We start from the raw sequence: 26,679 nt of genomic DNA, 5'->3' as shown, positions 1-26,679 counted from the left end.
CTCATAACTTACGAAGATGAACTCAGCACCATTAGCATCTGAAGTGCTAAAACTGCCAAAGAGCCTGACACTGGATTACTGTGGTTGGGTTGTGGTTTATGAAGCTTCACGTTATTTGTGCAAGATGTTTTGTCAAACCACAAAGTTGGGTGCAGAAAGACTGGAAAGAACATATCTAAAGTCTGAGTATTGCCTTCTTGTTCTTCAAAGTATAATATGACAGTAATTACTTTAGTTACAGCAAACAGTGATATTTCTTTTGACACTATTGTTGGACATGTGTGGTTGAGTGGTTTGTTTTAACTCACAGATCAATTAACACCGATCACTAATAATGTAGGCTGAACAAGGACATAAGATGACTGACACAAACATGTTTTGCTGCCATTATTAAACACATTTTGCCAGTTTTAACTACTTAACTACATTTTCAAAGGCATCTTTCCGACAAATTCTGTATGCAGTATTTGGACATGAGTAAATCCATTTTCCTGTCATCACCTATGGTCTTGGCTTGTCTACATTTACAGATTTATTAGTTCTGCAATACCTTTACTGCGTGCAATTTAAATGAGATACTTATTTTTTCATGATCAGCAATCTTCCCAAACTACAACAAACCTGTGGATTTATCCGGTGCCTTTGCCTATTTAATACTAAACATGGCCTGTCTGAAAACTACTTTGGAATAAATATGCCATCCTGGACAATGTCTTACTAAAAAAATGAAAGAGGTACACTTAACAATACAATTTCAAGACAGATGGACATAAAACTGATAATCTCATAAAACCATAATCTGTGTAAAATGATGTAAATGGAGGTTTCTAAAACATACAATTAACTACTGCTGTGAGTGAACAGAAAATCTGAGACCTGAGGTGAGTGAATAAAGACTTTGTCAGCAAAGTCAACAGGCCTGAAAAACAAAAGCTAATATTTCAGCCTCATTCAGGAAATGAAATGTTTTGCAACAGCAGGAAGATAGGGCCAGAACAAGGAGAACATGTGTGAGAAAAATGAGGGGAAACAGCCTTGGACAGGATAGTTCTAATTTCAAATAAGTTTTGCGGAAAGAGAACAGAGTATAAAGGAGCTTTATGAATTACTGTGTCCAAATCAAGATTACAATGAAATGCATCAGCCAAGTAAAGCTGGGATACTTAAATCAGTCACTCCCTGAAAAAGGTGATATAGAGCAGTGATTTCCAAAAACTTTTCTGCAGTTGCCGGGGCCACGTGGAAAAGATTGTGTACCTCAGCTAATTTGAAAAAAATTAAGATAACGATTTTATCAAAAGCAAATACAAAATATCCACATAAAGTGGTCAGATAAAGGTGCATGGAAACTATTAGCAAGCAGAAGCTGAAACAGTTAGCTTAATATTGTGGCTAAATGGTTGAAACAGCTAAAAGCATTAGCTTAATGGCTAGAATCGCTGGCTAAAAGTCATAGCTAAATGGTCAAAATAGCTAAAAATAATTACTTTCTGGTCGAAATAGTTTAAAAGGTAAAAAAAAAAAAAAGGCTTAGACTAAATAGTCTAAGCAGCTAAAGGTCATGGCTAAATCATTGAAATAGCTAAAAGCAGTATGTAAATGTTTGAAATAGCTAAAAGTCATGGCTAAATGGTTGAAATAGCTAAAAGTCATGTCTAAATGGTTGAAATAGCTAAAAGCAATGGACAGATGTGTGAAATAGGTAAACGTAATAAATAAATGATTTTAATATACTGTAGCAAAAAAGCAATAGATAAATGGTTGAAACGCCCAGTGTCTACCATTCCAAGTGGTAGTTGTACAAATGCAAACCAACCGTTACACTGACAGCTCAATTATATGATACATTGTAAAAATATCCACTTTTAGATCGGTGATAAATTATAATGGCTTAATTATACTCAAATGAATACACTTGGAACACAATGGGTATTATCAATGAAGGGGTACTTGAGTTCATCAGATGCTGTGGGGATTTGTGTTACAAAAAAGGTTGGGAACCATTACAGAGCGTTTGTGTGTGTGTGAGCTTGCACGTGTGTTTAAATTTGTATTATGCGGTTTGTGTATGCACAACGTAGATCTAAAGTATTTATGAGCTTTGAAAAGAAAAGTATTTTCCTCTTGGCTTCCATCAGATAGCCCTATTAGCCACTCTCTGTGTTTATATCTCTCCTCACTCAGATTTATACATGTGCTTCCTGCTCCCACCCTTGCACTCCCAGACGTCCTAACTCCATCCAACCTCCACCTCCACCCCCACTCACCCATCATCAGCTCCATCCAAAGATGATGACAGTTTGGAACTGTGCAATAATTCATCACCAAGAGGAGGAAACCAGTTAGTCTCGTCTACCCATTTATACCAAAACATTTTTCTTGAGAGATTTTTCAGGATCAAGCCTTTTGGTTGATAGCATAGTTGGCACAGGCCTTTATGTGTTAGTGCCATATTCTGGACCCAGGGGTGACTTTATGAGAGCAGATCTGGGTTGAGAGGAGTAAAGTTTGGCAAAGTGCGATGCCTTTGTTTGGCTCATCAGCAGCAGATGTGCAGTTGGATTAGGAAAGGACACAGGACTGCTGTTCAATGTAGTACAGATGTACTCATGTCATTGAATCAGTATGTGGCCCTGAGGGAGAAGGGGCAGACCACAAACAAATAGTACAGAAACTTTCCTTAAAATCATCTTACAGTAAGACAGCCTTTACAAGGCTGTTAAAAACAGTTGAATATCGTAATTATCGTCACTGGATCTGCTGATTCTCTCAGTGTTTTAGTTCTAGAGAAAAGTGAAAATGTCATATTAGCTAAAAGAAAAACTACCAGACAGGTTTGGAGAAATATGAAACCTACATTGTTTACATCCATGGTTGCTTGTGAGCAGTCTTCTTTTTTCTTGCCTTTGTTGCTACATTAATTGAAAGATTACCACTAACTGTTGATCAGTGAAATACATGAAACTAGAGGGTAAGAAACTACACAGGGTACCTTTAACTTCAGTAGTAGCATCATTGCACTGGATGTTGAAGTTTCCACAAAGTCTGGAATCAGATCAGACAAACCTCCACTTGACCAGGTTTTGTAGTAGAACCTCTGGCGTCTTTAACACTTGACAACTAGCAAGTGAAGGAAAAGCAAGTGCATCACAGAACAACATACCGGATCCCTACGACTAATACCTTATGCAAGATTAACAAATACAGAAATAAAAATAAATTTCTGATCTCATTTATTACAGAACATTTTCTGGCTTGTTTTGAGCAAACAGCTCAAGTGTTGCCTCCAGTGTGGGAGTCCACTGTGACAAATGGTCACTTATCAGAAACAGAGCGGCCTGTATTGGATCTGCTCCATGCTGGAGGGGGTGGAGCTTCAACCCTGCCAGAGTTAAGTGGTAACTTTGGGGAAAAAAACACTTATACACTAATAAACAAACTGTGTCCATGAAATGAACAGCACAACAACAACATATCTGACTTTTAACAGCATCTAGTAAAGAAAAATGCAACATTTGATTTAAACCTGGTTTAACCCATAAAACTAATCTACTGGCTACTGTGAGACTCATTGTGCGTGTGAGTGAGTCTGGGGTGAGGTGGGGGTGTTCATTGAGAAAGAAGAAGCTGAAACAGTGAACGGTTGTTAAAGAGATTTGGAATTGCTCATTTGCCTTAATGATTTCCTATGCCAGTTTAAAATCTTATCCATCTGCAAATACAAACAAACACACAGACCTCTTGACCCACCCACCATCTAACCCGCGAACACATTAACCCCTTTCCTCCCGACAAAGCATGCGCACACACATGCCCACATACGGCATGCAAACCCTCACACAGACACAACCTCATGCACACGTACACACCCTATAGGCCCCCGGAGACCCGCTGCTCAAATAAAGACAGCAAGTCTGCACACATAAACACACTCCCTCAGTCTGTGCGCAACACTGAAATGGTTTCCACTTGCCACGTAAACCTCCTCTCCTCTCCAGCTGCTTTTCACATGCACTACACCCCTGAGCGCTCCATTTCTTTTCCTCTCCTACTCAACTTCTAACTGTCCTCTGCTCATCTCACTTTCCTTTTGAATACAGATTACCACTAATCCTTTAAAGATGATCTGAATCTCCTGAACCTCAACATCCTGAAAAGTAAGCAGCAGTTGATCCTAAAATTTGAGTTAATTTGAATACTCTCTTTCTTTGACCTATGAAACAACTTTGCCTTGCATTTCTTGTATTGATATAGTATTATGTATTTAATCAACATTGTATTTAAGATGTTTCCTTTTATGACACCACTTATCTGACAGTGATTTTTGGTGACAAGCCCAGTATTGACAACTAATCCTGATAATTGCATGGCTATGATGCTAAGTCAATAACGTAGACTGCTTCAACCTCATACTGAAGTGGAAGTCACAGTTGGAGGCAGTAAATGAGATACAAGCCAGAATCTTACTGCAAACATATGAGGGCCTGAAGTCCCTAAGAATATAACACAATTGAAATTCAAATCACTTTTTTCCCCACTGGTCTCCATCACCCAGTATGAGCCCTCCAAGTGTATTAAAAAGAATAAAGAAGTTAAGAGACAAAGAAGATAAACAATTATGAAAATGGTGAAGACAAAGATGATAATGAGACCATGAACAGTGAGCGATCGTGTGTGTGTAGGTAAGTTCCTACTCAAACCTCTCACAGCTAGCAGTTTTGTGGTGAAAGGCTACATTCTCCTGTTTAGGGCAGGGGCTCCGTAAACTCTTATGGGAGACCTGCACCATGTAATTATGGAAACCATAAGCTGCAGCTACAGCACAAATTCACCACAGACTCACTGCACTTTATCTGCTGTCCGGCTTTAAAAGAGAAAGATCAATCTTTCAGCTGCATTAACCACTAATGTCCAGCATGGGGGACTATGGGGAAGGTTTAGAGATCAAGTATGAAGGCCTTGTACAGTACGTGCTCCATGTTGACTGTGAATACTAAATCATCACGAGCGCCAGACATAAAGTGTGTTATTATTGTTTTCATTGGTAGACTTGATCTCATCGACTGATTTATTGTAAGCATAGATATATGTACAGAAGCTACACAGGTGATAACATATTTAATATCAAATCAAACCATCCAGATTAAAACAGCTGAAATGACAGGCGCTATATGACTAACTTTCCAGGCAGCCGATATGAATATAGCTGGAAACCAATCTTATATCTTGCACAGACTGAATGTACGCTACTCAACACACACACACACAGCTGAAATAAGACAATTTTTCCATTTCGCTATGAAGCTGGAATCCCCTGTTACGTAAAGCCTCAATACCATGGAACACATAATGAAATTAGGTTGGGGTCTTATTTCTTTTGGTGGCAACTCCGACACAGCTTTTCCTCAGATTGCATTGCCCACAGAAAATTAACTTACAGGTCATTTACTGAGACTTTCATTGCCCAGCTATGTCATACATAACTGTGACAGATTGCAAGATGGATGGCCACAGTAAGTTTGCATCTGATTGCAGGACTAACATGTAATTTAGTAATGCATGTCGGTATTCTGAGACTGCATGGACACAAAAATACACAACACTTGCACAGCTGTTCACTAAACCCCTCTCATACTTTTCCTGCTGCCTCCTACGCCTGTATCCCCATGCTCAGCTGAGTCTTTATGTCTTTGTTGCTCTCTCTCTCTCTCTCCTCCTCTCTCTCCTCTTCTCTCTCTCTCTCTCCCTCTCACACACACACACACAAACATAAAACCAACACACAACCCTGGCAGACCAAATACAGAGCATAGAGTCACAAACATGTGGTCTCTCCCACCTAACACTGTTATTATCACAAGATAATACAGAATACAGAAGTGTTAGATCAGGATGTGTGCTGGAGGAACATGTTCTTTTAAAGGAGTACTCCTTTAGCATTGCACTCCTATGGCATACCTACGTCATACTCACCTACAAAGGATACAAATCAACCCAGCAGAAGCAGAGATACCTTTTCTATTCCAAACTAGGGCTGCAACCCTCAGTTATATCAATTATCAATGATTCCCCTAATTATTTTTATGAAAAAACATCATTAACAATTTCTCAGAACACATGGTGATGTCCTCAAATTGTTGGTTTTGTCCAAACAACTGTCCAAAATCAAATTATCCAATATGTAACGAAGAAAAACAGCAAATCTTTTCATTTTAGATGCTGAAACCAGAAAATGTTTGGCATTTTTGTGATTGTGTGAAATTACTGAAACCCTTAATCAATTATCAAAACAGCTGCCATGACATAATTTGAGGGAATTTATAAGATTTCAGGCACTTCCCTGTGGAGCAACAAAATACTTTTTTCACATATATGCAGTAGTACTCCCCAAGACTGGTAAACAGACGTCAATGTGTAAAATAAGTGGAGTTCCCCTTTAAACCGCAAGAGGTTTGTGCAAATATACAGATTGAAACTTGTACATAAAAAAGACCTCAAACTCATAATATCATTTAAGTGAGCAGCAAATACAATAAAAGTTCAACAGATTCTACTGACCGAGTTAAAAAAGATTTCAGATCCTTACCTGATTTACGTTTGCCGGAGCCCCCACAGTCTCTGGAAAAGAAGCAACACCAGAGCATGTTCAGTATGAGTGTGTGTGCGAGAGAGGTCAAAGCATTAATATGACTTGATCAATCCAATAACTGGCTACAGCTGACTCTCTGCCTGGGACTATCCAAGTGCAGTTGGCATGCAAGTACCAGCCAAACCCTCATTGAGAATGCATGCAGAACTTGACCCACTACAGGAGGGAGGGAGACAGGGTAGGATACTGTACGGGTGTGTAAGCGTGTCAAGGACAGTAACCAAACAAATCATGAGATCTTTTAGGCAATATACCCCCATGCGTATATTTATCTGTTCAAATGGTTGACATATGAGTGGCGATGCAGCTGCCTCTGTTTAACAGAACAGCATTTATTTACTTGACAACAGTATCATATCCCCTTGATTAGTCCCATTCATGTTTAGATGTGAAAGCGTCTTTCTGTTCCAAAGCCTGGACTATAACACAACACTGAAAGGATGAGCATTAGTGTCAATGAACCCACTCTGTGCTTTCACGCTCATCAGGGTCACAGACTGTGTGCACTGTTACTGTACACGTCTTTGTGCTGCTTTTATGGTTGGGATTCTTATTAGTCAGACTGGAACTGATCATTTGCATAATTGTAAACCTGTTGCTGTTGTTGGATCTGTTCAGCCACAGAATATATTAAGTTCTTATTTCAGTTTGAAAGAAATTAGTCATTTACAGGCAAAAAAAAAGAAGCAATCAATGGTACGATGAACACAGGATAAATATATTTAATTTAATTCATTAAAGTGTTGTCAGTTCAATTTGAGTGCTCATGCTTCATTTACTGTAACGCAGGTACGTAAATGATGATCATCATTACTTAATCCACTCTGATGGGAATTTGTTGAACAATGGAACTGCATAAACATTTCAAATCAGTGGCTATATGTATATGTATGGCCTATAACTTGTTGTATGTTTTAGGAGGTGCTGGCTGACTGCATGTCCTCGTTAACCGAGCTGCAGAGAGAGCACACTCAGGAGAAGCTGAGGTTTGACGCAGATGGGAACAGACACCTGGCTCTCGAGAGGCCAGCAGCAGGACTGGAGCCATGGCCAGTTATGGATATGAGTGCATGTTTGGATAAACCTTGTCCAACATTACAGCCTGTTTATCAACTATCTGTGTTTCATTGATTAGGGAAGTACATTATTTTATACTTGTAATAAAAAGAAGCTGTTTCACATTTAGGTTTTGCTTTTAGGGGACAATAACAAAAAAGTAAAATGACACTGAAACTGTAAAATCAGGATAGGTCAGTGTCACTTACCATAAAAGGATTACCCAAATTCAAGCTAAGCAACACTTCTTGCTTAATCCAAACATTGTTTTTACCAACAACTGTATTCCTCTGTTACTTGAGATAAAGTCATTTTTGGCACAAGGCATTTCTGTTTCCAGATGCATGAACAAATACAAGTTATGAGACATTTCCCATCACACATGTAATTGCTTACAGCTCAGTTCAGCTTCATTAAAAACATAAATGATATACTTACTTAATTTTGAAACAAAACAACAAATTCAACCGTGAATACACCATTAAATTGGATTGTGACACAGTAAAAACAATGTTTATATTGGATCTTCAAGCAATGTTCATACTGTGGAAAAGAATTTCATAACTTTCTATATGATGTGAGGTGTAAAAAACACAATAATGTTAAACATATATGCCGAGCCAACATAAACTAGGTTGTAGTTTATTAAAAAATCTTAGTCAAAACAGAGTATCACTGAAACTCACAACTTAAGGAGAGGAAACCAAATATGTACATATATACAAAACAACTCACACATAATATGAGGTGTGAATGTACCATACACTTGGGCATAAATTACAGTATCTTTATGGCGACGGCTTAAGAAACTGCTCACATCAAGACAACGTGTGAGACAAATTAATTGTAATAGATGTAAAACATTTCCGAAGCGTTCCCTGTTTATTTTGTCAAAATCTGGTAGGGTGGAGATGAAACTGAGGGAAGCATTATACTGTAGAGGGTTGAGGAGAAATGATGTGGATAAAGTAGATGCTTGACCTGCCCTGCTAGCTCGTGACCCTTAGCGCAGAGCTGGAATAATATCCTTCCCAGGAGGAGACTGAGCACACAACTTTGGCTCTGTGCGCTTTCCTCCTATCACCAGTAAAATCTAATAGATGAGGGGAAGGTAAGGGGAGCAAAAAATATGTCCAAACACTATTAAAATGCTTTTGTGCATGTGTAAATTGTAACCTTTAGTTAACAATAGACAGTCACGGAAGTTGGGAGATTTACATTTCATTATAGACACAGACATGCCAGGAGATGCACATTCAGTATACGGACATACACATGAACTGCATTGGCTGAACATATCATTAAAAATCCAAGCCCATGAGAGTCCATCCTCAGCTTGAGTTGAGAATAACCATCTGTTTGCAGCTCACGCTTTGTAGGTGGGCCTATTACAAAAGGAATGTGTGAGACATTAGTCCTTTGCTCACATTTCTCAGCCAAGCCAGAGGACTGAAGTGTCTGCCCTGCTGCATGTATACATTACACAGACACTCCAGTCTGACCTAACCTCTGATTAACCTCTGCAGGGGTAACCTCCAGCTTAGGGGGTCAAAGGGTCGACATTATTGAACAGGAAATCGTTATGATAGAGCAGACGGCTGGTTTGCTTTGCACACTGAAAAGGTGCAGAAGGAGTTTTGGTGTGTATATCCTTAAGAGAGGTAATGATGCTGTTTATTCAAATCCTCACAAAAGCACAGTAAACTCATGAATACGAGCCAAAATCTCCTGCAAAGCTTTGTCATGATTACAGAGTGATGTCAGGGACAAAGAATGTTAGTTTGACCACGAATCAACCACTAATAACCTCCCTTATGGTGAAACAATGATGTAAAATTAAGCTTTAGGCTGTAAAGAAAAGACTTTAAAACAACTTTATTGTCTCTCCTATAAGTTAAAATGCATAATTGCGTAGTTGTATTTATCATGTTGTGTTTGCAGATCCTCAATGTGGGGACAGAGAGCCAGTCCCAACAAGATAAATCATTAAACTTTAGGGTTAAGACTTGGTTTTTGGTTAAGTTTAGGGGGTTAGAAAGGTAGCAGTTATAATTAAGGCTACTGTAAATCTCCAGTAAATGAAGGCAAGTCAGTACAATGTCTTCCAGACACAAACAAAAAAATGTGTGTATCTGTGTCCACAGTAACAGTGCCATCATGTATGCACATCTGGAGGAATTTGTTTTGATAACAAGTTTGGTACCAACACTACAGCATCTTGCATGATCAAATATTAGGCCTCTTCTGTCATGTGAATGGGATAAACAAAAACTGACCCACTGCATTGACTGATTCCCGTGTATCAAGTCCTACAGTGTGTGGAGCAGTTAACAAGCAATACAGTTATGTGATTTAAAGACATATGAAACTATTGTTGACAAACTACCTCATAGCATTGATGCCATTGTAACCAAAGCTATGGTTTGCAAGAAGATGCTGCCTGGCACAGTGCAGACATTCATCAGAAAGCAAGGTGGACTCAATGGGCCTGAACTCCACTCGTATAAACCACTTATATGAACAGTGTTGTTAAAATCTGGCATGTGAGTGATTTAAAAGAACCAACTTTCTCATACTGGAGTAAGAACAAATTCATGAGTCATCCAGACAAAGCACACTTATTTGGCCTGAAATCATAACGCCTCAATCTTTACTAATTAAGAGTTTAAATGTGATACAGAAAGTGACTAAAATAAAATATATAACAAAGAAAAACTTATACAGAATTAATATTCTGTTGGGCAGATCACCATCATCATCATCCTGGCTTGCCAATTTACTGAGAGGAATTTCAGATTTGATCATTTTTATTGGCCATTTTCCGCACAGCAACTTACACATATATTCTCTCACTCTGACAGCTGCCTCAGGCTCTCTGTGGTTTCTGCCTAGTATCATCCTGACACACCCGACATGCAGAACATCACCTACTGTAGACTATAATATTATCCTGTCATATATCCCTTCTCATATTAGTCATGGATCGGGTCCTCTAGCACCACTACTGACACTGCTACATTTGTTTGCTGATTTCTGACAGCAAGACTTGAGGATAGAGGCTCTGCCAAACTGGTAGTCTTATATGGAAATCTTAGGTGGCATTGATTATGCCAATGATTAAATCTGACAAATGTGCACCTCTTCAGTTTGCGGAGTTAAAGAGATTTAGGTGAGTCCTACTTGGAACATCTGTATGATCAAACCCAGCGGCCTTGAACTGACTGGGTGTATGCACCGGAAGTACACTCCAGGAAGTGCTAATATTACAGGAGGAGGTAAATCTTCCTCAGTGGGTGAGGTCATAACCTTTGATTTTTCTGTATGTTGAGTCATTATACTACCCGCTGGGTCACATATGCTCAGACTCCCAAGTGTAGATGTAGAGTAAAACTGAGCAAACCAGAGAGGTTTAAGTACAAATGCAACTAAGATTTGAAATACAAGTCATCATCAACAACAAAATATAAACAGATGACCAAATAAAACTGAGCTAAGTTTAACCTGCGTTTAGGGTTGGGGACGATGCTATGGAGATGATGGATATATGCATATGTTTATTGAATTATTCATAATTGCGCCATTGCCCTTGACCAGCTTGCTGGCCTCAGAACTGCAGATGGTCCCCAGGCGCTGCGCTGTGGCTGCACACTGTTCCTAAATAGTTATGATGGATCAAATGCAGAGGACAAATTTCCCCAGGGGCATCAATAAAGTTTAACTTACTTATCACCATTCTAAAAATATAATACTAAGCAAAGTCACATTGCAGGTACTGTAGGGCAGAAAAAGATATTTTTCGGTGAACAAGCAAAAACATGGGCTGGCATTGAAGGTACATATTTTCTCAGCAAAAACACCTCAAAGCTGACAGATTTATAAGCACAATTACCCTACAGTACCTTGTTGCAAACAACACAAATGCTCATCTACATAATTTGCAGTAACACTGCAATGTTGAAAGAATGATTGATGACTAAAACGTACTATTTTAATCCTATATCTGGCCAGCCGCCTTAATTATCATAAAGGAAATCTCTATAATTAAATATTCCCTGCATGTACTCCTTTATCAACAGTCTTTTGTGGTGCTGATCAAGACTCCAGGATGTAAGACTATGAAAAACATGATTCTATTAGCCAAATGCATTATAATGTCTATTTGTCTTAATTTGTCTCCAAAGTTTCTCCAAAAGTTCACTTTTCTTGTTAAATATTCAATAGCTTTCAGCCTTCAGGCCTCTGAAACTACTTTACAAGTGCACATCCTTATTTGAATTTTAACTTTGGTTAAAGGATCTTAAGCCAAAAAGATTCAACACTATTACACACACACACAAAAAACCCTGCCACATATCAGTGTAATGTGATACCTTCAGCCTATTGCATGGCTCCCTCTTGGGGCCAGTTACAACGTCACATCTTTTTTTTTGTCCATGCAGTGACATCTGTTGAGCATTAGATGGCAGTAGCAGATGAGGGCTTGACAAACAGCACTGCCTCGCTGCTGATGCTTATGGTGACTGATTATTGGCAGAAATACCAGTAAAATGGATCTGAATCATGTTTCAGGGTGGAGAAAATGTCATGAGTATGATTGGCCTCATAAATAATCACTTTGATAGACATGTTGGATTGATTGGTTCAACTGATTTTTACAGCCTGTACTCATCATGTTTCAGTGACTAGGACAGCGAAGACCTTTGTTGAACTCGGTCATTGTTACCTGAGCAGAAAAACTTTTATTCCTCAGTTATTTCCAATAATATCATTACTTATTTTGCCCAAAATGTGATTAAATACCTCTCACTTACAACTTTATGGTTTCATTCTTCCAATCTATTTTAACAGTTAACAGTTTAACAATGGCAATAAATGTTTTTTCACCATACCTCACACATTGTAATTAAATGGCATTACAACATTACCTTTTCTGTGATCTTGTGAAAAAAAGAATAACATCCTAGAAGTCATTTTGAAATGAGTAGTGAACTGAGCACTTGGGTGGCATGGGTTTTAGACCTCAACATCTCAATTTAATCTGCACTCAACTGTCTCCGAGACCGGAGGAGGATCTCACTTTGAAGTGGGATTAACATGTATGGGTAGTGAGGGGGGGGCTTGGCGATAGTGGAGAGACCACTCAAGAGTTCACTCGATCACATTTTTCTCCTTGAGTTTGTTGGGCAGTGTACAGATGACATTTAATGGGTTTAAATTCATACTCTGGTGAGGAAAAATACTATCATAGAGAATACACTGCACATGAATCAAAGGAAAGAATCGAATTTAAACAAAAAAGCAATCTAGCAGCCGGTCTGTAATTACTCCCACTCTGACTTTGAACTGAGTATGACAAATGACTAGTCTGAGAGCTTTATCTGCTCCAAGACTTGAACTCAGCTGCACTCCCATGACACCACTGATCCTTAGCATTCGTTTTGGGATCAGGTGTCAGCTCCCAGAAATCATTATTAATAAAACACAGTGCCTCTCAACCAAAAAACATCAATCATCTCTGAGACACAGCAAAGCCTCTGGATCAAGATGGGTCAGTGTGGGTGAAAGGCATCTGTTCCAGCTGCTGAACCACACACACACACACAACACACATACACACACACACACAATCTGCTGCTATAGCCTCCAAAGTGTTTGTTTGGTATGCAACAGTTTATATAATAGGGATGCTAATGATGAATGGTAGCTTACGTATGCTGGGATAGTTACTCACTCTGTGGGAGGGTTGAGGTCCTCTAACTTGGTCTCAAAGAACTTAAGGACCTCCTCACTTTGGGAAAGGTGGGAGGGAAGCTTCATCAGAGCCTGTGGGGGAGAAGGAAAGCTACTGGTTGCAACAAAAACACATATTTAAAAGCATGTATATTTTAACAGCTTGGTTTGAATGGCAGTGAGTAACCAGTTTACAGCACTTAGTCACTGGACAGTCAGTCAGATGAGAAGGCCAGGAGGAGATGTGGAGGGTGTGGAGGGGAAGGAAGAAGGCCCTGAGCCCAGAGTGAGGGTTACAACAAAGGAAAACACACAGAGGTGATATAGTGTAACGACTGCTTGTCTCAGCTGCGTATATACTTTTAAAATGAGGTACTTCAGCCCAGTCCACTTGAATCAGCAAAGACATTCTTATAGAAACAATATTAAAAATAAATCTAGTTTTGTTGTCTTTAAGCTTCTTGCCTTCACCGCAAATCTCATTTAGTTCCTCTAAATGAAAACTGCTGCCACACTTGGCACAGCACCTGCCCTACATTCCCTTCTCCGACCTACTGAATATAAGAGGGTCAGGTCTAAACTTACTACTACACTTAAAAGTCTGCTGATTCATTCTTATTCTTTAGATTCTGTTTCTGCCCTCGTTTCCCTCGTTTCCTTTATAGGCTGCCTATTTACATCGGTGACAGGAAATGACCAGCTCAGATAGAGCACTTGCTTTCCTGTTGAGGCTGGTGGGGGAGATAAATGTTGAGGTCTGCCTTGGAAATACTGTGCCAAATGTTATGGGAGTACAGCACTGACATAGATAACCAACCCACACATAAACCAAAAAAGGTCATCATTTACTGTCCTAGAAGGTGTGTCGTAACAAAAGACTAACTGTCACTAAGGACTCGAACAGTTCTGAGACATACAGCCTTTGTCTTACTTTGCAGTAATTATCCAGGTGTTTCAGCCTTCTGACGGCTACATCTCTGATGTGACTCCGGCGAAACAAGACTTTACCTGAGGAAAAACACAGCACTGTCAGTTGTACTCATCTCCAAAAACATTAAAAAATACCAAAATTAAAACTTCAGATAATCAAATGTACTTAAATTAAAAGGGAGATCAGTATTGATGATGGGACGTAAACTTATTACCCATATATGGAAAACTTCTCTTGCCCCTACTGTGGAAAATAGTTCAAATGTTTTCAGTGTGAAGTCCAGCTGTAGAAATTAAGTGTTTTTTCCCTTCATTTGACATGACATACTAAAGAAGAGGTTTTTTAAATCTTTATTAATACTGTCTTGATTCTAAAAACAGAGAACTCAAAATGCTCTTCTAATCCATAAATGAATGGGAGCAGTTGTAAAAAGTTACTTTTCCCCTCTTACCGGCAATTCTCACTTTATAAGTCGCAGTAGACTGACTGATAATATTAGTGTTTAAATGCATGAAGCCCCCTAAACTGTGCACGCTATTTGCCGTGTAATCGAATACAGTTCACCCCATGTCTGGCTTACAGAGAGATCAAAACAGCGCTGGCCAGACTTCTTGTCCAACAAAGAGTCTCTTGAAGCTCTCCTCTGCTCTAGCCCACAATGAGTTTATCAGATTAGAAAAATCCCTCTCTGCTAGCCTCCCACTGCCATGGCAGACCACAAATTGATTTGGCCAGGGGGGAGTATAGCGTTTAATAATACAATGAAATGTGGTAGGCAATGCTATGGAGTCTGTAGGAGGACAAACAAACATTGATTGTGCGTGAAAATGTCTGAAGGCCCTTCTTGAGCTTGTACTTGCAGTTTCTTTGATGAATATAAACTTGATCCAAGTGTTGTGCATGCTATGGTGCATTGTGTTCATCACCTGGCAAAAAAGGAATAATCCTCTTTTTGGGGTCCTTCTGTCCTCCTTCAATCGGGAATTTGTCAAGGATTCGCATCTGCACAAGTGAGGGAGAAAGTAAAGAGTGACAGAAACATGAGCTGTGCAGCAAAACTCGAAAAACACGCTTCTTTGTTTGCCATGAAAAAGACACATGCCAACATAAATGACAAGCAATTATTATCATATGACTGCTTACTGGCCGAACCACATGAACTGTCTATTATTTACCACAATTTTATCAGTCAAAGTTGAAAGTGGAGCAACAGAAACAAAAAAAAGGCGGTTGCAAACTCTCCAGGAACAGTCAACCTCCTTGTTATGGTACATAAGTTTAACACAGGGTGTAATTACATATTGTATGAAAGGCTAGTGTCATGCAACTACAAACAGTTTCACTTTGATCTCTGGAGCAGCAGACAAGGTCACCCACACTTATCTGGAAATAAAAATCAAAACCAAGTTCCACTTAAGAAGATTAAAAAGACATGCGTGGAGATAATTAACACTTTGATGTTAACACTTGACACTGCAGATCATTTACTGGTTCGATGAATTGAGAGATATAGAGTGAAACAGACAGAAAAAACTGATACCGTGTCAAGTCTTTTACAATGACAGCATACAACTGTATGTGTAGCGGTTTCTAACAGTTTCAGCATGTGTCAGCACAGACATATACTGTATGTGTGCATCTGTCCCATGTGTACAAGGAACATTTGCTATATTGTGTAGGATGTTTTGTTGAGTGCTGAAAAAAAATGTGCGTTGCAAATGTGTTGAGTATGTGTCTGTATGTGTCTGAATCGCGGACAAGAGTTTCTAGTTTCCTCTTGGAATAAATCACAGCAATAACATGAACGCACATGAGAGCATCCTGAAGTAACAGTTTGCTCGAAATCCAGATGTAGCCCCGCCTTTGTTCGTTCTGCTTGCCTCGTTCCAGATGTGCTTAGTTAAACAGCAAAGACTGTGAGCGTCGAGCTAAAGCACACTACACTGGGAGGAGGAGACCAGGAGACTAGTCTTGGTCTAAGCTAAGCCAAAAACAACCAGGTGGACAAACAGAATCAGGATTGGATCCACTCCGTCTGGGCCTGCAGAAGTTGTTTGTGGGACTTCTCCAGTAAGAGGTGGTTTGGTTTTCTCCTCTTGTGGTTCTTTCTTTTCTTCACTCATCTGCTGCCTTTGCTGAATCTCAAAATTTCTCTCAGGGCATGGCATGGCATTGCCCCCCTCCTCCGAAATATAGACAGCTAACAAGAAATGGTTTCTTTTGAAGAGGACAGCCGTCATTATTGTGGTTTAAAGGCCAAGTAAAAGGGCTGAGAATAAAGAACAGCCATGGTTAACCACACCTGCACTTAAACATGCACAGCAGAGTTTTATGCTCCTAAAACTGAAAAGGCAAGACATTAAATATATATACAAACCAGGCTGTTTTTCTTTGGAATACTACGGCAATAGGCTGTAATTTCCAAAAATCCCAGTTTTTGTAACAGTGCTTTGGCAACTGTATTGTTTGTCTGACACACTAAGCTGCACACTCATCATCTTATCAGCCTTCCAGCTGGTTGGAGCCGTATACTCCCTCAAAGATGGGAGAGTTCACTCAACACCTTCAGAAACCACCTCGGCTGACGGAGAGGCCGCTCATCCAGAAGCGATGGTGACATCACCTCCCCGGGGACCCGCCTTGATACACTCACAGCTCGATGGGTCAGGTGTGAAAGCCGTTTCTATGGCAACAACCAAAACTACTTCGGACAAAAGTCTAAGGGAAAACACTTCTCACATTTCGCATACCTTTATTTCAGAGGCTTTAGGGACCCCAGATGCTGTATTTACTTTACATTGCTTTCCTAAACTCTGCACAGGATACTTCAGTGTACTAAGCTGCAGAGTCAGCCAAGTGTTCCCACTGGGAAATGATCATATCCATGTAGCAACAGGTGCTATGATGTAATTATAATCTCTTTTTACACACTCGATGATCAGCGTGGTGAATAAACGCCCGAGGAAGACGCAATAAACACTCCATCATCGAACATATCTCTATTTTAGCATCATGGCCTAGAGGACATGAATTATGGTGACAGGAAAAACCCAAACAGCTTCTGTGCACTGTAATGATAATCATTTGAAGCATTTAAACTTGATTGCACTCGCAGGAGTAGGGAGGGAGGAACAGACAAAGAGACACTGCACTGAACAGCAGACAAAGAAGCTACTCTGAGAGGAATCTCAGACAGGGGGAGTTCGGGGGAATGTTTGAGTGGGAAAACAATCTGATCCCATCTCTGGGTTGTGTTTTGACATCTGCTTGACAGTTGTTTACTGCAGGGAGAGATTATGATGCAACAGCCCTCTTGGTCATGAAGTGTCTTAGATTGACTTGGAATCACATTTTATTGTACAAAAGCTGCACTGTCATCATTATCAGAAACAAGTAACATAAACGTACATTTTATCTATCCTCTGGTACTGGAGTGGATTGCCGCAACTGAAAAATCTTTGGGCTGTTCATCTCTGCAACCCATGGGCTCAATGACTATAATGAGTTTATTCATTCTGAAAAGTAACCCCGTCAAAGTCTGCTAACAGACATGAAAAGGAATTGCACAAAACCTAGTGTTGCTCCAGCGGAAGCTTGGTGAAGTCAAATTGCCTCAAGTGACGTCACTTGAGACAGCATCAACTGGGGTTAAAGACTACCAGTTTGAAAATGACAAAAATCTGAGGTTGACCAAATTATTGGCAGCTGAGTTGTATTGTGGTTAATTTATGGATCAGGTTTTAAGAAGGAAGAAGAATGTGTGAAATGAAAAAAACAATATCGGGTTCTGCTGCATAAATTTGGATACTTTTTTTTAATTGTCCATCATGAGTCCGACAATGTTAAATGCTAAATCAGTGGAATACAGACTATTTTCAGCTATTAGTTTGTCTTGCCTCATTGCCTGCAAAGCAGTCTGGGTTTGACAACAGTTTTTTCAAAAAAATAACCTTATTTAAGTCCCATCTTATGTCGGGAATGTAGGCCAGACACATTATAATGTAGACAGAGTAGAGCTGACCCTGGTCCAGTTTCGCAATCCAAAAATAATGACGACTAAGGGATTTTTGGAGAGGTTTCTGTCCAAAAGGAAACCAGGCCAGCTTGCACACTCCACAATCCCCCTGAGGAATGCTGTGACCCATGTGCTCTGTGGTTGAAGGGTGTGGAGGGGGCTCACGCACTTCTCTCTGATGGTAAACTCTGTTTGACACACTGACCAATTCTGCTCATGTCAAACATATGCCAAAAACATTTCCCTCTAACACCAGAAACAGCATTCGGTGAAAACAGGGCTCAGCAGTATTCAGCATGAAAACAAATGTCTTTAAGGAATCGATGTGCTTAACTTAAAAACACCACATTTCACTTTAGGTTAGCAGAAAAGACGATATGAAGGAGTCAGATAAAAAGAAGATGGTATCCTGATCATTTATGATAATTGCTTCCCAGAGGAGTAGTTATGAGCACTGGAGAGGTTTGAAACATTAGCAGTGAGTGCACTTTTGGACATCCATTTGGCAATGAAAATGGATACTTCATTCTTTAAAGACAAACAGCAAAGCTGCCTGTTGTTGACGAGGGGTTTTATATGACCAGCTGTAAAGCGCTGACTGATGTTGGACACAATAAGAATGATCGGTCACTGCTTAAAAGGCGTCATTTGTTCTGCGACCTTACTTTTCTGAATTCAAAATTAATGGTTGTCAGATGAGATCATGGTCACATTTGTCAAGGGCCATGGGTGTCAAATGCATTTTTTTCTCCGTCAGCTTCGAGGGAACATGAAACGCACAATTGTGCTACGAAGAGAGAGCACTGTGTAGAGACTGTAGGTGTCAGTTGACAGACACAAACGAAAGCTCAGTTTCTGCCTGGGGAATACAGACCATCATTGCTCAACATCATTAAAATCATTAAGGAGATGCACAGCAGTTAAATAGTTGTCTTAACTAAACTTCCACAGGAAAGCTTCCTTTCAGTCTTTAAATCCAAGGCTCCAAAACTGATCAACACCCCAACCCCCAACCCCTTCCTGATCACAACTTCCTCCTTATTTTATCCAGTGCTTTCTGGGATTGGTCCTTGCATTATCTAAACGACATGTTGTTTTTTAAACCTGCTCAATCCAGTAGTAAGCATAGATTGTCGACAACTATTTCACTCATCTTTCACCTATATTACTATGTTCATATAGGGACAGATAAAACATAATACCCCCACCCATTTTGTATGGGCAGCTGCAGACTGTTGTTCTTCACGTATTACCGTGGCCAGACAAACACACCCCGGCAGCAGGGATCTATAGACAAGACTAATGTTTACATAGACAGGAGAGAAGCTCTGTTTCCATCAAACAGACTAGGGCAGAATTTTCCTGGCTATTAGCAAGAGACCACAGAACAAAGGGTTTCCTCTGCTGCCTTTAACACAGCCAGCCCACCAGAGCCGCAGCGCTGTAGAGTGCAGTCTGGTAGAGAGGGTTATCAGAGACGAGCCAGAGACAGTTTTTTTTACAAGAAAAACGCTTGATACGGTATTATTTAGGTTGAAACCCCTCACACTGTTGCTTAGGTTACTTCAGACAAAGCCCTGTGTGCTTAAAATGTAAACTTTAGTCACTGATAGGAAATACAAAGATTTCACTGGAGGCAACTGGTTCCCTCAGAAATCCTGAGGTATAACTTTCTGCCATGCTGTATTTTGCATACTGACTGAGTTCATGTTTTCTTCCTGCATCTGCTGACTGGATTTCCCCCATTTCCCTTTTTCCAAGCAGGCTCCAGTCGTCTTAAATGAGACCTTTCAGTGAGCATACCGCCTGCCAGCAGCTGAACAGAAAGCCATGACCAAAAGGTCAAACTGACCTCACTGAGTTTAATATGAAGAAGACTTATTCAGGCCATTCTCAACACACAGTATACATTTTTAAAACTTAAACCGCTCATGCATGTAAGTGACTATGGGACTATGTAGTTAGTTTTCCAGTATAACATACCTGTAGGTCAAAGAATTTGCTGTATCTCCTGTAGATGACATGGGAGGTGGAGTCTGAGTAAGTGACGTTGATGAGGTACACCTAATAAGAGAAAGACAAGCACAAACAAAAAAGGTCCATTAGGAAGTCACTTTGTCAAAGACACAACAGCAGCACTTCAGCTTGACTTGCTCTAATGACACAAAGTGCATTCCCTCCTGATTTAACTTCAAGAGGTCATCAAAGGTCAGATAAACGCATTAAGTTCATTTGTTTCCATCACACATTGCAAAGCCAACAGGGGTCAATAGCAGGGCCAATAGATTTCAAGTATTATGCCATAAAAAACATTTATAATGAATTACATCTGTGTTTTTGAGTGCTTCTGATTGAATGTGACTTCAGAACAAGTTAATCATTCCATGTTGCTGATAAGAAAAAGCTTCAAGGTTGCATTCCAGTGACTTCAGTGAGTCCACTGTCTCAGTCACCACCAGGAATAATGACAACGAGAAGAAGTGTTCACTCGTACAAACACTGAAATGGGAATATTATTTTCTTGGCTGACATCATTTACTTATAGAACAAAACACTGTTGCCGGAAGTTTTCCCAAAATAAATTCTCTAATTGCCTCAACAATAAAGGGCCAACAAACAAATGTGCACGCCCCGAGGTTCAGAAACAGATGGCTGCACCTAATGCATTTCCATCTAAGCACATGGCACAAGTGTTTACAAAAGCAGCATTTAAACATATGGTGGCAATCTGCAAGGACATCAGTTACTAGTCTGAAATGTAGTCGTCATTCTGCACACAGTTCATTACAGGAAGAGTGCCTAGCGAGGCGAAACAAGTTCTCCAGCAGCTCGCTAATTAGATACAGACAGCATGACCAAACACTCTGAATTTAGGCAATAGCGTGGCTCAAAGTGAGGCTGTGTGAGGTCAAGATACATCTTAAAAGAACCGTGAACCATGTTGATGTCTGAACAATCTGAGATACCACATTACAAGTTAATTAATGTGTTATTTTCATGCAACACTTACAGTGTCCGGAATTGATTGTGATGGTTGCAACCAACATTACTGATACCTCTTGAGCCTATTGAAATTTCATGCAAAAGCATTAATGTGTGGGCTGCATAAAATTACAATGGCTGGTGGTCATATACTTCATAGCTGAGCACATTTTTTTTTACTCTAAATATTAAAGTTTGTATAACAAGGTTGATCATGCAGTAAACTGCACAGACTGAAGACTTTCCATTGGATCTCATCTCTCCTGAAATGATCTCTCCCCCTCTGGAAATGTATGTAAACAAGGATTAGTTGCCATGCAGCATCTGGCTCCAGTGCCACGAGTCCCTGGAAGGAAGTCACACTTGAACAGTGGGGACAAAAGACAAAGGGTTGCTTCTTTCCTCTCTCAAACCGGATAAGCATTTTTAGTTGCTTAGCTCATAGCTAATGAGATTTTATTTTTCTTCCCTCAAGGGGACTTCCCAGTCCACCCTCACCTCCGGCATCCATCCCATGGGAAAGTCTGTGCCCTCGGTTTAGTGGCCTCAGGGAGCTTCCCCCAGCAGGAGATGGATGATGTAATTGATCCATACTCTCAGGTTAATTAATTCAATTGTACCTGATAGACTAATTGATTTTTGCAGTCCCGCTGAGACATGTCAGTAAGACAGCACCAAGACCAGTGGCTCTGTGAGGCTGCATTTAGGCACCGCAGCTTTGTGCTAAATGCTAATGTTAATGCTCACAACGACAATGCTAACATGCTGATGTTTAACAGGAATAGTGTTTACTGTGTTCACCATCTTGCTTTAGTGTGTTAGCACGATTTTTTTTAAAGTATTTTTGAAATAAATTAATAGTTGTTGAAATATTTCAGTGTGGACCAAAGTGGTGGCCCAGTGTTGATCCACCAGCAGGTCAGAGTTTTAATTTATCCAGTGAAATATCTCAACAGCTACCAGATGGATTGGCATAAAATCATTTCACTCATGACCAGATTGCTACCATCTTCCCAACAACAAATGGGCAGCAAAGGCTTAGAAGAGAAGGGTTCCATACTGGGTTTTTAATGGGTTAATGTACTGTAGTAGTAAGTTATGTTTCTCTCTTGGGATATTGGACTTTTCTGAACGATCACTTTTACTATTCATGCAGTTTCGCACTAAGTATCTCCTTTAATGCCTTTGTCTTTATGCTAAACTGAATTAAGAACCTAGCTTTGAAAGGAAGAAAGTGAGTAAGCCCAAAAGAGCGAAGCAGCCCTGACACAGGAGGGGTCTGGACTGTATCCAGCAGGGTACATAGCAGAGCAGTGACAGTAATCGTTTCCTGCCTAGCAGCTTTGACTTTTACATGTAAATATGTGTATTGTTCTGTAAGCTCCACCTGTTTTATTCTCTGCTAATCCTGACAACCTACTATAATGCTACCTGACCGGCTGAACGTGGGGGAAAATGTGACAGGTAGCCTGTACATCATCTTTGCCGTCAATCTGCAAAGGCTGTCTTTCAAAGGGATACTCACCACACGCTCACACTGATCAACTAATATGTTCAGGTAATTATTGTTGTCGACTAAGTGAAAATTGATTTAATTGTTTTTACATATAAAATATGTTTATTCTTACAGTGTTTTTATATTTTTTGATATATTTGTGTTAACATTATGTAAACAAGCTGAGATGTTATTCAATCAGCAGATAATAGGTGGATTTTCTGATTTGGGTGTGTGTTCAGTCATAATTCATTTGTTTTTTTCTCAATTAAGCCCACAAATCTTTATGATATGACATATGTATGATGTTTTATTTAAAAAGTTTAAAGAGAACCAGTAAGTATTTAAGAGTGTCGCTTTCTTTCAAGGCATACAAGTAAGAGGTAACGCTAGTTAGTTCTTTATTTCTTGCTGTCACAGTAACATTGTGGCACAGCGTTGGTGATACCAAATACTATGATGATTAGTCACTTTATGAAGAACCTGTTTGTTCAAATGCTTTATTGGTTTCCACCAAAGTGATGTGTGTCAGCTGAGGTCAGGCACTGAATGATACATTCCTTTCGGCCATTTTGATTTCCTAAGTATCATATCTTTGGTTTTCAATGAAAGAACAAGTTTGCCATCTTAAAACTAGACTAAAGACTAAGAGACTGACAGAAGTCTTCAGATACGCACTTTACTGTAAATGGTACACTGATTGAGAAAGGGGGTTGTTATTTTCCTATGTATTATGAAAGACGTACAATGTGAGAGACATGAGGTAGTAATGTAGTTAAGTAAGAGGGTAATCGTTGACTGCGCTCCTTTACCTAACACTGTCGTGTGTGTTGGGGGAGTAGCTTTACAGGGAGGCTGGAAGGGAGGGGGTGGATACTTTCAAAATGTAGCTGTCTCTTGCTAGTTTCTCCAACATAAACATAAAAATTTATTATTGTTCAGGTGTTTTACTGTTTGCGAATATCTCTTGTGGCCAAAGAAATAATGAGGAGTAATGTCAGTATTTTTTTTTAACCAGTTTAACTTCAACCATAACAGTGCAGATGAAATAATGGTCCCTTGAATAATTTCAGATCGTTTTGGATCAGAAAAGGTTAATGGGTCATTTTAGGATTTAAAATAAAATCACAAATAAAGTGCATTCATATCTTGCACTCCTCAACAGCTTGAAATCTGCTCAATAACATGTTTATATTTATATCATGTTTTACCTTATTACTGTTACTGCAAAATTAACTGTAATGTATGCACATCTTAACAATGACTATAGGTTAATTTATCTAAATCCCTTAGTACTTTAGTAACTGATTAGTCTTCAATATATTCATTTATGTCAGTCGATGAGAACTGTTTTGTTTTTCACTGCAGACTTCGAAGGACAACGTTCAGAACTCTGTTGCTGCTGGGAGCTCTTCTTGCGGTTGTTTATATCTGTAGTGATTCTAGTGACCACAAAACCATTCATCTCAAAGAAGAGGTGAAAAAGGTTGGCTGTCGAACAAAGGCAGTCACCAGACACAACTCCTCTGTACAATCCTGGCCAAAATGTGAAAAGGATGAGTCCGCTGCCGACAGGAAAGGCTTCCGCTTTCTTTCTGGTCTGATTCAAAATTTTCTCTACTATCATCACTGTCGCCATTTCCCCATGCTACTAGACGTTCCTGACAAATGTGGAGGAGCTGATGACTCTGCAGAGGTCTTCCTTCTGTTGGTCATTAAAAGCTCCCCAGTGAACTACGAACGCCGAGAGTTGCTGCGCAAAACCTGGGCTAAAGAGAGGATACACAATGGCGTGTGGATTCGAAGGATCTTCATCTCAGGAACAATGGAAAATGGTTTAGAGAAAGAGAGACTGAACAAACTCCTCGAACTGGAGCAATGCGAGTACAGTGACATTCTCCAATGGGACTTTGATGAATCATTTTTCAACCTCACCTTGAAGCAGGTACTCTTCCTTGAATGGATGGAAAGAAACTGTGCGCAAGCTCGCTTCATGCTAAATGGCGATGACGACGTCTTTGCCAACACAGACAACATAGTTGCGTATCTCCAAAGCCTCAAAGACAATAATGGGAGCAAGCACCTCTTCACTGGCCATCTGATGAAAAATGCAAAACCCAATAGATCTTTAAGGAGCAAGTATTTTATTCCATTTCAGTTGTACCCTTCAAAAGAATATCCTTCCTACTGTGGCGGTGGGGGCTTCCTCCTGTCTGTCCATACAGCTTTAGTCATATACAACATGTCCCAGTCCATTGGTCTTTTTCCCATTGATGATGTTTACATGGGGATGTGTCTGGCCAAAGCAGGACTTGCACCTGATTTGCATATTGGTGTGAGGACGCTAACAGTTCACATTCCCTCCAGCAAAACAGATCAACATGACCCTTGTTATTATAAACATCTGCTGCTGGTACACAGATTCCTTCCACGTGAAACGTATGTTATGTGGCAAAGAATACATGAGCCTGGTTTAAAATGTGGTAAGTCACAGCAATAGCTTAACCGTAATTACGGGTGATAAAGGAACTTGTTGCAAATTAAATATTATTATTATTAAATTATTGTTCTGCTGAAGATGCTTAATGGACATCCAACACACTGTCCAATATTTTTTTTTAAAGTGGAGAGCATGTTTTTTACATATTTGCATGACTGCTGTCAACATGTTGTGTTAGTGTTGTCTGCAATACCTTTTGACTATGAACTGTGTTATGTACATAGTACATAATCTGGACAATACTTTAACTAAAACTTAAATTAAATTGCACGTTACTTTGTTTTTGTCTGTTTTTTTGGTAAACCATACATATCAGCTCTGTAAATCACATCTCATGTGTTAAAAGAGAAAAGAGAGAAATTCATACTCCATATTTCTTAGTCTATCTTGTCAGAATATTGTCAGTTTTCTGTCTATGGATGTACTTGTTTCCATACAATCAATAAAATCACTTAATCTTAAACCACATATTTGGAGCAACCTAGATCAGCTTTCCTAGTAAGTGTCCTTGTTATCTAAACATGTCCTGCACATTAGCTTGTTGAACAAGCAACCAAACAGTCACAGGGGAAAAGTGTACTGCTAATGTAGGTTTGCCGTCCATATTAGCCAATTAGCCGGTCAGCTGCAGCACATTAAACAGTAAACTTATCTGCAAATATCACTTTGGTCTGTCTGGATGCTGTTCTGGCACTTACTCTTCAATGCCATTGCTGGCTTGTAACCTCCTACGCAAGTTTGTTAATCTAGTTCCCCTGCCAGGGCTCAGCCTGCCAGCTGCTGTCAGTCAAGCACTGACACACCCCTCCAGCTGCCAAAGGGAGCATTATCATATTTCCCCGAAGACCTTTTTCTTCCTTTTAATAATAAAAAACTATTGACAATAGCTTGAAAACACTGAAAATATTTTTGACTGCAACAACGGATGACTATGTGTGATTTCAGTTGGTCTCAGTCGACAGCTATGTGTAAATGCGCTCTACAGCTGTAGCTTTGTGTTAAATGCTAATGTCAGAATTAGGCATGGGACAGTATGAAAACTTCATGTCACAATTATCTTGGCCAAAATAATTGTGATACATGATATTATAAAAATAATCATGACATAATATACTTAATACTTTTGTTAAGAAAGATAAGTATTTATTGCACCTCATCTCCTTGTTCTTTATACTAAAACCTATATAATTTCCACCATATCTGGTCTAACTGTTTTGGTGGGGGATCCAACGGGCAGGCCGAGCCTTCAGCCATGGTGACAGACTTAGGATTTTGGAATGACTGGAAAGACACCGGCTCCCCTTTGTCCCCTTGTTCAAAA

At 39.7% G+C, this 26,679-nt stretch overlaps 2 protein-coding genes across 2 annotated transcripts in view; one reads left to right on the top strand and one right to left on the bottom strand.

Annotated features, from left to right (window-relative positions):
- Positions 1–26,679, bottom strand: part of sh3pxd2ab (SH3 and PX domains 2Ab) — a 51,841-nt gene that overhangs the window by 24,165 nt on the left and 997 nt on the right. The window contains exons 3-7 of the mRNA XM_035663083.1: positions 20,365–20,445; positions 15,293–15,368; positions 14,367–14,443; positions 13,437–13,528; positions 6,587–6,618 (exon numbers count right to left, since the gene is read on the bottom strand). Coding sequence (XP_035518976.1) covers positions 6,587–6,618; positions 13,437–13,528; positions 14,367–14,443; positions 15,293–15,368; positions 20,365–20,445 — 358 coding nt within the window. The remainder of the gene's footprint in view (positions 1–6,586; positions 6,619–13,436; positions 13,529–14,366; positions 14,444–15,292; positions 15,369–20,364; positions 20,446–26,679) is intronic.
- LOC118329114 (N-acetyllactosaminide beta-1,3-N-acetylglucosaminyltransferase 3-like) lies at positions 22,802–25,764 on the top strand. The gene is made up of 2 exons (XM_035663085.1): positions 22,802–22,921; positions 24,227–25,764. The coding sequence occupies exons 1-2, from the start codon at positions 22,914–22,916 to the stop codon at positions 25,356–25,358; spliced, it is 1,140 nt and encodes a 379-aa protein (XP_035518978.1). The 5' UTR covers positions 22,802–22,913; the 3' UTR covers positions 25,359–25,764.

This window comes from Morone saxatilis, unplaced genomic scaffold (genome assembly GCF_004916995.1).
Source record: "Morone saxatilis isolate NCDOM2014 unplaced genomic scaffold, NCSU_SB_2.0 Contig19, whole genome shotgun sequence".
NCBI lineage: Eukaryota > Metazoa > Chordata > Actinopteri > Moronidae > Morone > Morone saxatilis.
This window is presented reverse-complemented; position numbering and strand designations above follow the sequence as displayed.